This window comes from Gymnoscopelus braueri (genome assembly GCF_963280865.1).
Source record: "Gymnoscopelus braueri genome assembly, chromosome: 7".
Lineage (NCBI taxonomy): Eukaryota > Metazoa > Chordata > Actinopteri > Myctophiformes > Myctophidae > Gymnoscopelus > Gymnoscopelus braueri.
This window is the reverse complement of record NC_137608.1, coordinates 31364679-31377995: the sequence shown is the minus strand read 5'-3', so window position 1 is coordinate 31377995 and position 13317 is coordinate 31364679. Positions and strand designations below refer to the sequence as shown.

Sequence of the window (13317 nt, the reverse complement as noted above, 5' to 3'; positions counted from 1 at the left end):
AAAGGCTGGATATGGGATAAGTATGTTACCATTGAAGAACTTTATGATGTCAGTGAAGTCCATGTTATTCTCCAGTATGATGTCCCTGTAGATCTCCACCAGTGCCAGTGCAATGAAAAGAACAAAGTGACCAGAGGAAGCATACTTTGCTGCCCAGATGGTCTCCCAGACCGCAAACACATCGTCATATACCAGCTCTGTAAGACAAAGTATAGCAGCATAAAAATCAGGCTGCATAGCTGCGTGAGAGCATGCTGGGAATCCAAGGTGGTGGGATGCAGGGAAGGACAGGAAGCAGGTATGAACTGGATCAGACAGTAGGGCTGAACAGTTCATACACCAAGGATATACCAAGATAATTTTTTTGGCATTACTCACCCTCTTGTTAAATTACAATTGATAGACAATATTTTAAATAACAAATCTCTAGAAGTTGTTTTTCTGAATGTTACTGTATTCCATATCCATGCTGTACAAAATCTGAATTAACTGTATACTTTGTATGTTAGAAAACTGCCAAGTGGTTTGACATTTTACCAACAAACAGGGCTCAAAACAGATCCTCCAGTTCCTTTAATTGGCATTTTTCTAGCAACACAGTTTCTATGTATGTCATTACTGTACCTCTCTTGAAGTCTAGAAGGAACCAGCGGTAGCAGAAGTAGAAGTGTGTATAGTCCCCATTCTGGTGCATTAGCTCAAAGAGCTCAGAATCCAGGATCTATAGGGGAAGGATTGTGAGGGATAGGAGGAGAAAAAATAATGAGATTGGCAGTTGATGGTGAAATTTTGTTCTGAGATGTTCTGGGAAATACAATTATTTAGTGATAATTCCTATACAAAAATGTGGAAGGACGTTGGAGATGTATGTCACCTGGATGAGGGAACGCATGTTGGCAAAGTGAGTGTCCATAGCACCTCCATGCGGGAAGTTCTGGTTCATTCTCTTCATTAGTTCAGTGAAACAGCTGAAGGCCAGAGCCTCTAAAATACACAGATTTGTGGTGGGACAAGGTAAGCAGGAAAAGTCTATTCTATTGTTCATCATTAACCTCCCCACCAGTAATAATATACCAAGTGTCAAAAGAGTATCAGGAAACTGCTCAGTGCACTGACTCATTGTCGTTGACTCACCATCATCCAGAATGACCAGGAGTGGAGCCAGCAGATCACACATGCCCTGCACATAGCCAGTCTCAAGGTGCCGCCAGATATAGCTGTAGTAACAATGAAGACTGTGAGTGTAAGATCTTTTAGGGCATGGCCAAAGGTCAAGCCATTTAGAATCTAGAGCAGGTTTTGTCAGCATGTGTACGTATGTACTCTATGTAGTCTGTGACTCTCAAAAGTAGTATCCACATGAATCCTACTGTCCCGATTCCGGGCATGTCACTTACAACGGTGCAAATATTCTGCGAAAATCTAGCAGATCTACAAACTCACAATGCATATTTATGGACAGTCACCACACTAGTCGACACGCAGGCTGGCTGTTTGTTTGTCGACTAGTGTGGTGACTGTCCATATATATGCGTTATGGGGCTACACGGTACACCATTATCATCTTGTTTCACAATCCACTCTGTTTTCCATGTGTATTTCTTTTTCAACGCCTTTTTTACTTTAAACATACTTTTGCTCTACATGTTTCAAATTCAATGCATTACTGCATTACAATACTACAGTATTTGATAATGATGGAAGGCCTTTGATAAGATCTCGGTGCTTTACCTGCACATGATGTTGCGCAACTTCTCCAGGTTTGTAGGGGTGAAGTACCAATAGTTCCTGTCACAACGCTGCACATCCTTGTCAATGCGGTGGAGATTTAGTGTGTACAGATCCAAAAGCTCTTGCTGCAACATATTGCAGAAAAAGAAAAAGAATCATAACACTGTAGCATCATATATGAATAAATGGACATTTGGAAATATAAAAAGGTGTGCATACAGAGTAAATATTCCCAATGGACACAGGAGAGGTCACTTCATCATTCTTGGTCTCTCCAGCCAGAGCCGCTGAGTCAAAAGGAGGGTAAAGGCTTTCCATCTCTGGCTCCTCAGAGAGGATGGACTCTGTGCCCTCTGGGCTGGGCTTCCCTCGCTCATCTTCCATCCTGAGCTCCAGGTGAGGGACGGAATCATCTGAGGTAGAGGAGGCCTCACATGGACCCTTCCTGTCCCAAGGTGCCATGGAAACATTGGCTTTGGGGATCTCCTCCATCTCTACGACTGAAGGAGACTCATCGGATTCAGTGGTGACTTGAGGGTCATCATGTGGAGGTCTGCTAAAGGTTGCCGTTCCTTTTAATTGAGCGTCTTCTGCTGTGAAAATCTGATTAGTGTCTACCACAGGGTTCTGTAATATTTCAACTCTTTCTTCTAATCCGTCCATCACCTCCACTTTCTCAAGCTCATTCTCCTTCATTAATACCACTTCCTTTGGTGCCTCAGCTTTAATCATTTCTTCAGACTCCTCTGAGTTCAAAGCTTCACCCTCATCATCTGTTTTCTCTACACTTGTTACAACCACATGCATTAGCTTCAACGTCTCCTCATTCTTCATTTCTTCCGCCCCTTTCTCAAGAGTCTGCTCACAGAGCACGATCTGATCTTTTGATTTCGCGACCACAACTGATGGTGTCGCATCGTCATCTTTAGGCACTTCTTTCCCTGACTCTGCTGTTGATATCTCGTGTTTGGCCTCTGGTTCAGCAGCATCCATTTCCTTTGCGTCTGTCTTCTGCTCAGTACAGTCAGGGTTGATTGCTGAATCTACAACACTGTCCTCTGTTTTAGGTGGAAGACTCAGGTCTTCACAGGCCTTCGCTTGCCCTTCTCTTGACTGGGTGACCTCAGCATCTGGCACCTCGGTCTCTTTGGCCACTTCAGGCATTTTGTGCTCCTCCTCTTTTTCTTGTCTCACTGATATGTCACCTTGTTTTATCTGACTGTCTTTCTTCTCCTGCAGGCCAGAGCTCTCTCCTAATGCGTCCTGAGGAGGCTTGATTGGGCTCTGTGGTGGCAGGGTCTGCTGCGAGGCAGAAGTGATTTTAGAAGCAGGATCGGGCGCGGCGCTATCCTCCGTGCTGAGGGAGCCGTCCGATATGCCAGAGGTGACCGAGAAATTGCGGGAGGAAGGATGGCCGGAGTCAGGAGAGCTGGTCTCATTCTGGAGGGCCCCGTTGGGCATCTTTGGCACTTGTTTGGTCTCTTCATTCTTTGGCTCCGTTTCGATCTGGTCCACCTCCTCTACAGACTCAAATACCTGGAAGAACAAGCCAAAGGGAAGCAGGCTACTCAAGGGGAAGGGTTGGAAGGATGTGAAGTACTAGCAGGAGAGAGAGTGCAGGGATAAGGGATATTGGTTCAAAAAAAGTAGGTAGTCAAGGCAATTTAAACAGTAAAAAAGTTGGATCATTATTATGAAAATAGAGCACCATAATATGAAAACTCAGTTGCTTTCAAGGCACTTCACTGTGCGGATTTTGAACATGATCTTCTAGGCATGAATGTGAGTGTAAATAAAGTGCTGTGTGTAAGGCAAGGCAAGTTATGGTACCTGAGTGCTGCTACTAGAGTCACTTTGTAGGCGAGCCAGGCTCTGTCTCTCTGAGCTGCAGCTTTGGGATGACTGGGAGTGAGAAAGTAAAAGAGAAAAATCACACTAACACACTCTCCTACAAATAGGGTTAAATGTTCCTGAATCAATGAGATTTGAGTTAAAAATGTTCGCTTTGAAAATATATATTCAAAGATTTGCACCCATTTTCACGATTTATGCTTTTTAGCTCAAATCTAAAAATGACACAGTTCCAGGTCTTAATGAGTTAAAACAAAAACTACCAAGGTTAAGTGTCTGGGACTACACATGCATAGTTTATATTGTAGAAGAGCTGTCCCATGACGTTTGAATTGGTCAAGGTGTCACCTCATTGCTGACGGTGGAATCGCAATGCATCATCTTCTGGCTGCTGCTGTCCACACTAGCCACAGACGAGCACTTTAGTATAGCTGCAGCATGCTGTGTTTTCTCCCGCTGGCGGACTATAGCCTCACATCCCAGCCACTCACTCATAGTCTGTTCATAGCACGCTCTGACTTGTTCATCCACCTGGGATCAAGGGTTGGATAGGGTTCAGTGATTGCAGAGGGAGCTAACTAGAACGATAAAGCCTGATTTATACTTTGGAAATAGTTGTAATATCTACAAGCTCACAATGTGTCACGCACGCTGTGAGCTTGTAGATCTGCTATTTTCGGCGCACGGCACCATTGCACAACAGAGTATAAATCGAGTGAAAGGGTGATGAACACAAACCTCATTCCTCTCTGCCTCAGACATTCCAAACTGGTAATGGCCCAGAAGGAAGGGCCACACTTCCTTACGCAGTGTGGGATCCACACCACCGAAGTATACCAGACGCAGCAGCTCCTGCTCTTCATATGCCTACAGAGATAAGACATGTGATAAAAGGAACAAATCAAATACTGTGTCTAATAATAGTGTCTAATAATGGCATGGCTTCATGTGGATCTCGGACTTCATGTGGCCAGACTATGATGTCATTGTCAGTCATCTATTCTATGATGTATCTACAGTATGATGTATGACTCCATGTTTGGGCAAGGTTTCAGCCCGATCTGACCACCATTGACTTCCATCCATTATATAATTAAAGTTAAACATAATTATATGAAAAAATGCAGGGAGTTACTTCCTTGGCCTACTGGCAGCGCACATAAGAATTGTGGCGTTGAACAGTCCAGCGGTCTTGCAATATTAGCCTCAGACAGACTGACACACACACACACACACACACACACACACACACACACACACACACACACACACACACACACACACACACACACACACACACACACACACACACAGACCCTCTCATACAGAGCCACAACGTTAAAAGGCTATCTAGATTCAAGATTTAAGATCTATTTTCTGTCACGAAGTAACACACATTTTCCTTTGACCAGGCCCAGTAATGCATATTTAAATTTGCAGTAACTGGAAGGATTGACCACTGGGTGGCAGTAGTGGTTCTTCCATCAATGGCTATACTGTAGCTGACAAAAACATAATGAAGCCAGTGTTACTTTCATTGACTAAAACTATGATGAAAAATGTACCTTTTTTTTATGAAAAAACTAAAAACTAAGCTATGATGATAAAAGCAATGCAATTTGGGCAGAAGAGACCATTAGAACTAAGACAAGTAATTCAGAATGTCATTCAAAAACTTGATACACAATGCAAGCTAAAGAAACCACCGTTGGCCTGTACTGAATAATAGAGAAGTGAATAACCCAGTTAGTTTATAAATTGAAAGATTTACTGACACGCTGAATGAGTGTAAAGTTTCACTGTCTTCAAATTGAAACAAATATGTACTAAAAAGAAGAATGTACGTTTGAGAATCATTTAAGACAACGTATCACCCGCGCCTGGAATGTAAATGTCGGGCGCATATTGGGCATGCATGCAAGATCCCAGAGCCGAACTGAAAGAGTCATATATCCCTCACAATTTAGGTGTCATTTCAAAGACTTATTCCTTCATTAATCCTATGAAATCCCGCAGTGTCTAGAAGTCTAGAAGTGCGGTCATGGAGTGTTCACAACCTCTGTGATTAAAATGTTCCTATACTCAGCAGAAGTGAGAGTGTCAATTCCTTGTGTCTATAATGTATTATACTAGAGTCTCGGGGCGCGAAGGGCTTTGTGTTTGTTGGTCCCTCCGTGTCCCTCTCTCTGTGTCTGTGTCGCTGCAGCACAGAGTGGGCAGTAGAGATGGGATTTATGGCTCTTTTAAGGGAGGCGGATCGTGGGGTTCCGTTCCTTTCAAAGAGGCGTTGTGAATACTGGCTCATTTGTGGCTCAGGTGTATATTATGGATATGTAAAAATAGAGATAAATATGTATGTATTCATATGTCATAATAGTATGTATGTTTGTATTGTAGATATAGTTTATATGTGACTGTAAGTATGTGTTATTATGTACTATAATACAGCATATGACATTATAAGATAGATAGATGTTATAAGGTAGAATATTATGATATATAACATTTTATTGCAATAATTATTTTAATATGTAATTGATATATATAATAATATATAACATATATTATGTAGAAGATATATAAACGCGGCCGTAACCTCTAGTAATATACATAATAATACATATGATTATAGTATATGATGGTATGATAAAACATTGTATTGCAATAGGTATTGTGTGACATCGTGGCATATGGTGGCGAGCCAATAGATTAGCGGTGTTGGTATTATTATGACGTTGCCCCCCCCCCCCCCCCAAACAGGGTTTGCAGAGGCGAAGAGAGAAGGGCTGCTGTATATCAAAAGAAGTCTAACCTAAATGTACTGAAATGTGCTCTATCGGGCCCTAAATGTAGTGTAATGAAGGGGGGGAGTCATGTAGTGAGGCCTCAATGTACTGCAGAAGCAGAGAGCATGTAGGTCGAGTGACCATGTGTTTGTATTGAGAGAGAGAGAGAGAGAGAGAGAGAGAGAGAGAGGCGCAGGCAACTCAACAGTAATATATTGCGACGCATTGTGAGCTTGTAGATCTGCTATTTTCAAATGGCTGAAAAGTATATAGGGCTGAAGTGGTGAATATATGTTTTGAAATAATCATCTAAAAATATATAGATATTGTGCCCTATTATACATTAGTATAATGTACACGTTCATTGCAACAGCGGTCTCTCTCTCTCTCTCTCTCTCTCTCTCTGTGTGGAGGGAGGATGGTCAAGTGACCATCACTTTGTATTGAGAGAGAGAGCGTAGACAATATTGGCATGTCCATTAATTGTAAGCGACTTGTAAGCGACTTTGAGCGAGGAGGAATGGAGGCAAATGGAGGAAAATTCACAGACCGGATTGCTTATTTCTCGCACGCAACCTGGCAACGATTCTCCGTAGCGTTGTTGATAATGTTGTCTTTGGGATGTACATGGCACGTGAATGACGGACATATTACAGTGAGTGTGGTGTGATAGAGACATGACCAAAGTGAAAGCAACGGTGCGGGTTGAAGCGAAGTGGTCGCGTGTGTTGTTGTTGTTGTGGGGAGATTTCAATGGCGGCTGCGTCGTGTTGGCTCGCGGTGTTTTGGTTTCGGTTTCGCTCGGCGGTGGTCGGTGCTCACGCTAAAGGGAACAAAATGGTGTACCCGTAATGTTGTCCGTTTGTGCTGGTCGGAATTAATTTATGCTCCGAATTATTAATTTAAGTGATTGTGAACGTCATTACAATTTTACTGTAATCCACAAAGGTGTGACTGTTAATTCCTTGTGCCAATAAATTGTGTTTTTATCAGCAGTTGACAGTTAAACTTATCAAAGACAAATAAAATGTAGTTTGATCTGTGTTTGCTATAACCACACACCAGACCATTCAGTTAAATTAATCCAGAACACAAACTGTATTGAGTGAGTGAGTGTGCATTTATAGTAGGATAAGGGATGCAAAACATGCAACATGTATGGTCAAGTCAGACTCTTCATGAATCTAGGCTAACATATCTAATACAGTATACATACGCCCAAATAGATACTTGGCTGGGTCTCTCAGATTGACAGGGCATTATTCTTCAAGCATATTGTCGTGTGACTAATGGTGTGTGCTACAACATGATTAGCAGAGCATACATATGGATGAGATATACTGACAGACAGAGAGATGAGAGAAGTGGAGGTGTGTACTCAAGTGTGTGTGCGTGAGTATGTGTGTGGGAACAGCATATCACCAGTTGTTAATTTTAAGCTTGTGCTGCAGCAGGGCAGTGATGACGTGGAGAGTGTGGTGACTAATCGTGATGCTTACAGTGCAGTCCTGGAGGAATCTCTGCCACACGTCAGTGGTGAGACCTCTGTAGGCATCACACGGCACGTCAGGCTCCACAATGGTGTGGTTGACCAGAGCAGAGAGGTGTGTACGGACAGTGGACAGGTGACGGCAGTAGGCAAGCCCTTTCAGATAAAAGAGGTAAATTATCCGATGAATCTTATCAAACTTCATTAAGATTCTTATTGAGTAAAAATGTGACAGCCAATCGTGATTGTCATTTCGGGTTTTTTAAATTACAAATTGTTTCTGTTTAAACACATGAATCCTAGAACATCAAATAGCATTTCAGAATACACAATAACAGACTAGGAGTAGGTGTTTTGCATTCACATACACCCGTAGAACGCCCGGGAGATGATCTGGTACTTCATGTTGTCACAGAGCATCTTCAAAGGAGCCCTGTCAGATAATACAGAACAGAAATGACAAATGAGGAACACAAATCCTCACTTCTGCCACGTCAGACACCACAGTTTAAGGATTTGTTGTGCATGCTTTCTAAAAGAGAACCTAATTAAACTCACAAAATTAAACTTCTTCTCATTTCACAGTGATTCACATTGTCCTGAAATGTGGCTAATTTTGTGTATAGTTCCAAGAGGGTTGATATTTAAAATGCCAAGCTTTTAGTATTCTAATGTCTACCAACAATACGACACATCAGCTTGGATTTATGCACGGCATTCAACCAGTTACTCTGCTTTGCTTACATTTTCCCTACAAGCTTTTCCCTGTTGCATTAATGTTGTAACTGTCCACAGTGTATTTGTCTTTGGATTATACGCCCAACTCCATACTAAGGTTGCAACAGTTAATCGAACTAATCGATTTAATAAATTATAACATATAATTGATAATTTAATAAAACTAGCGGTTTGGGCCACTACGCGGCCCTGACATATAGAGTTCAGGCCGCTATGCGACTCTCACACCTACGTTGCACTGTAGTCTCCATACTGTATGTGCATTTGACACGGTTTCTGTTGTGTCTGACATCAGTGCATGTCAAATCTCCATATATGTGCATTTAGCTTTGTTTATTTTATGTATGACATCAGTGCAAGTTGATCTCCATATATGTGCATTTGGTTTATGTTGTGTATGACATCAGTGTACGTTGATCTCCATATATGTGCACCTGACAGGGACAAAATGTGCATTTGACTCCATTATGATGTTTGACGGTGGGATTTCACATCATCTAGGGTTGACCACGTTAGATCGCCATGGTTACTCAAGAGGGTGGAGTGAGAAACTTAAATGGGCTACACCATGAATGTAACTTTAAAAAAAAAAATTGTAATATATTTTGTAAACTTTTTGGGTCCCCCAGTGTCCCTTGTACTCACATTTGTTTTTTAACACTCAGTCTTTCATCTTCATTTCATGGATTTTCTGAATGGGCGTGTCTGAACAGGCCATTTCACATTTTCCTAATGGTGATGTCACCATGGGGACCTAATTTTAATAGTCCCGCTCCCTCATTTTCAGTCTCCACCTCCCTTATTGTTTACAACCGGCGCCATTGGCCGTATTCTAATGAGGGCGGGGAAAAGCGGTGAGGAGGGCGGGGGGAGGTGATGATTGACAGACAAACTTCCTCAATAGCGCCCCTCTGCCCAAAGAGGACGTTTTGGTATCGCAGCTGAAAAGGCTTGGAATGACAGACAGACAGATTATGAAAACAATTATCTGGGTGGTTGTTTAAGCTTAAACCTGTATAAAATGTATTAAGGGACAATATTTATATAAAATAAATATTTTTTAGATTCATGGTGTAGTCCCTTTAATGCACTCCATATAGACCCCTGAACAGACAACGTTGCACTGATAAGAACCAGTATGCGCGCGCAGGCTGGCACCAAATGAACTCCATCGCTCATAAGATGCAGTGTTAATGTGGTCACTGCACTCACGTGTAAAAATGCATCCCATCAAACTTTCAGATGCTGTTTTTCTCACAGTTTGGAGGAAGAATGCTTAGGATTTTTACTGTGATCTCTCGCTCTTGAAAAACATAATCCTTGGTTTCTGTTGTGTGTAAACAATAATAGCAATTTAAAGCAGTTGTCCCCCAAACCCCACCTCCAGTGGCTGTCATAAGAACGGAGGGAGCGCTCTATGATCATGGCACCAGAACCTGCTTGGCTCGCGCAGCTGCAGCCCGTCAAATCTAATTTATGCTCCGTCCCGCGAAGGTGTCGTGCGCAGAGAATAGCAGACCTCCAAGCTCACAACGATCGCATCCGCGACGCGGTTGAGAGCTTGTATGTCAGCTATTCTCAGCGCACAATACCGTTGCGCAAAGTATATATGTCTCGCTAGACGCACCCCACTATCCAACACACAAGAGGAGGTTGAACGAACTGAAACCAGCGCACCCCAAAACAACAGGTTTGGAGATCTGTTGGGAATTGATTACATGAAACAGTCACCTGTGCGTCCAGTCTCAATGTTGGTAAACAAATAATTGGTCTATTCGGACAAAATAGTCAACCCGGAAGTCCATATATGGTCATGGTTATATCCCTATTTAGGAAAAGTCAGGAAAGGAGAGCCATCTGCAACGTTAATTGACTTCAAAATATCAAAATTGGCCTGATGCCAGTGTTAAGTGGTTAATGGATGTGCCGATATCTGCATTTTCCCCCCAATTATTTTAACAAACGCACTTGTAGATTATTTGGAAACATTTTCTTTATAATAATCGCAAAAAAGATAATCAATAGTTGCAGCCCTACCCCACACAATGTCGTTTGCAGGTGAAAACCCTTATTAGCCAACGGCTATTTCTACTCTCACCTCTCATGGTTGCATCCATTGGGTGGCACCCCATCAGAGAGGCTCCCCTGAGAACAGGAAGAACACGAGGACTTTCTGAGAGTAGGATGCCACATTGTGGCCGCCTGGTCCATCAGATCTGGAGGAGTCACTGGAGTCACACACACACACACACACACACACACACACACACACAGACACAGACACAGACACACACAGACACACACACACACACACACACACACACACACACACACACACACACACACACACACACACAACCATCATTGCCACCAGTATCAGATTCAGTACACTACTGTTAATGCAGTATGCTGCTGAAGCTATTAAGCATATTTGCCCATTGATGATTTAAACACAGCTGCAACGTTATGCACACCCAGAATTACACTTATCAATTATGACGCCGTCGGTATTAATTCAGATAATCATTTGATTGCTGTTGCCGACTGAAAGAGAGAAGATCAAGCAAATGAGCAAAGATCATTGAGCAGTCTGAAATGGGTAAACAACTGCCTGCATCAATCTACGATATCTGCATGTAAATAACACAAAACTAGACTATTTTAGTTGATTGGCCTTTAGCAACAGATCAAGGAGGCTTTTTTCCAGTTCAACAGCCATGATCCTTCAACCAGTTGTCTACGACCATCTGTAAAAAGGTTATTGCATTGTAATGCAGTTAAAATGGTGGGTGTAGGGTGTGTGTGAGGGGGCCTTTGATTACGGCAAACATCAATAAACTTGGCCAGAGGCAGAGATGAGAGCAGGGAGGATAATAAAGGCAGGGAATTAAAGCAAGATAAGCCGACAGGTGAACGGACAAGATGCGGTGTGACAGTATTACAGCTGTTTCCTGGGAGTAAAGGGGATTCTTCAGGACAGCTGCATGTTTTGGAGGGGGGCTGTCCTCTCAGTCGAAGGGAGAAGGAGGAAGTCAGATGGGGAGGGTGGGTTACTGTCACTGTAACAAACAATGAGGGGGACATTTTCATAAAAGAAACTGCAGCCGTTGGGCGATACCAGTGGCTGCCGCAGCACATTAATAGTATTCCAACTAGTACCGTACTTTAATATGATACCCTGTGGGGTAAAGTTCCTTACCAAACTCTGATTGGCTGTTGGGGAAGAGGATACGGAAGACATAGTCTGTAGCTTCATCTTCCTCCTTATCTGAGACCGACTCTATGGAACCGGACCCCTGAGGAACCCTGTTTCGCAGTTTAGGGAACACTTTGCCCTATAATTGAATACAGATGCAAACAAACACACTCGTCATTCACATAACAGAGCACATTGTACAATGGTGGACAAGTCAACACAGCCAACACAGCCACAGAACACATTTAGCAACATCACACCAACCAAGGCATTCTTGGATCATTGGTCATTTAGCGTTTTCTTCAAAACACACTTTTTGCTACTACTCCTACAGATTTTCTGGAATACTCACGCAAATAGGTACATATTATCTCTGTGGTCATGTGATGAAGATGTATCTGTCAGATTTTTCTGGTCAATTCCGATTGGCTACGATTGGCTTTCAAAGTTTGCCGGAGGGGCCCGTTTAGCACAAATCGCCGTGAAACTTTTCCAGGCACGCACATTTCCAGTAGGCCAAGGAAGAAATCTTTCCAATTGGCCGCATGGTGGCGCTATAATAGCCTTATTCACATTTTGGCCTATAACTTTTGAACCGTAGGTCATAAAACAAATTCAGATTCCATTCCAATTGGCTATGACTGCCTTCCAAATTTCACTGGGCCCTGGGTAGGCAACCCGGCCTGGTGGAGGAGCTCACTTTTCTAGTTTCTAATTGATTTTATTGATCAGATCAGGTTGATTTATCTCAAAGTGTACCAATATCAGTTTCCTTGGATCTTAATACAAGTAATTAGTCATATTCACATGGCAACGCATCCTAACTTGCATTAGTTTTTTCAACATGCAGTGTAGTCCTTGGTATAACTACTTGATAGAACTCCCACTACGTCTGAAACATGCATTGCACTGAGTGGCGCGAAGCCTGCTTATGCCGACTCAGTTCTGTCCAAGGTGCATACCGATAGGGTGGGATTCAGTAATGATCATTCTGTCATCGTTAACATGGTATGCAGCATCCTCGACATCGGCACCAAACACCAAAGGTACCTGACCAAGCGTTGAAATGTGACGAGTTGGGAGTGAGAATGCTTTGCACATGTAAGCCATTTTGCTCTTACGTCATATGCATCATACCTCGTCAGGGTCAGGTTTCTCACCCACGGTCAAGTATGACATGAGAGCAAAATTCCCAGTGTGAATTATGGTCAAGAATGACCCCAATAAATGACCTCCTGTGCTGACCTTTCCTCTCTGGGACCAGAGTGGAGGATCCAACTGTCCGTGGGGGAGGAGACCATTCTCAAGGCAGGAGAGGAACTGGAGTAAGTGGCCTCCTTTGGGGAATCGTAGTGGAGGTCTTTGTATCCCATCCTGACTCACAAGCACCACTGTTCCCCCACTGTCCACTAGAGAGGAACAACATGAGGGTATCTGCTGTAAATCATTCATGATTGCTGTTCGTGGGACAGTTGAGTAACACAAGGGATATAATAAATAGAGCACATGGATTAGCCTATTTGTGA

The 13317-nt window shown here is 42.8% G+C and overlaps 1 protein-coding gene across 4 annotated transcripts in view; it reads right to left on the bottom strand.

Moving 5' to 3' along the window:
- Positions 1-13317, bottom strand: part of sgsm1a (small G protein signaling modulator 1a) — a 39772-nt gene that overhangs the window by 817 nt on the left and 25638 nt on the right. The window contains exons 12-26 of one of the 4 annotated variants that reach the window (XM_080433341.1): positions 13037-13200; positions 11795-11930; positions 11538-11654; positions 10694-10823; positions 8226-8290; positions 7868-8013; positions 4321-4449; positions 3931-4113; positions 3562-3633; positions 1951-3330; positions 1732-1856; positions 1135-1217; positions 875-984; positions 625-721; positions 30-197 (exon numbers count right to left, since the gene is read on the bottom strand). In XM_080433341.1, the coding sequence (XP_080289467.1) occupies positions 30-197; positions 625-721; positions 875-984; positions 1135-1217; positions 1732-1856; positions 1951-3330; positions 3562-3633; positions 3931-4113; positions 4321-4449; positions 7868-8013; positions 8226-8290; positions 10694-10823; positions 11538-11654; positions 11795-11930; positions 13037-13200 (3105 nt within the window). The remainder of the gene's footprint in view (positions 1-29; positions 198-624; positions 722-874; positions 985-1134; positions 1218-1731; positions 1857-1950; positions 3331-3561; positions 3634-3930; positions 4114-4320; positions 4450-7867; positions 8014-8225; positions 8291-10693; positions 10824-11537; positions 11655-11794; positions 11931-13036; positions 13201-13317) is intronic. The other 3 variants (XM_080433342.1, XM_080433343.1, XM_080433344.1) reach the window with 3 other exon arrangements.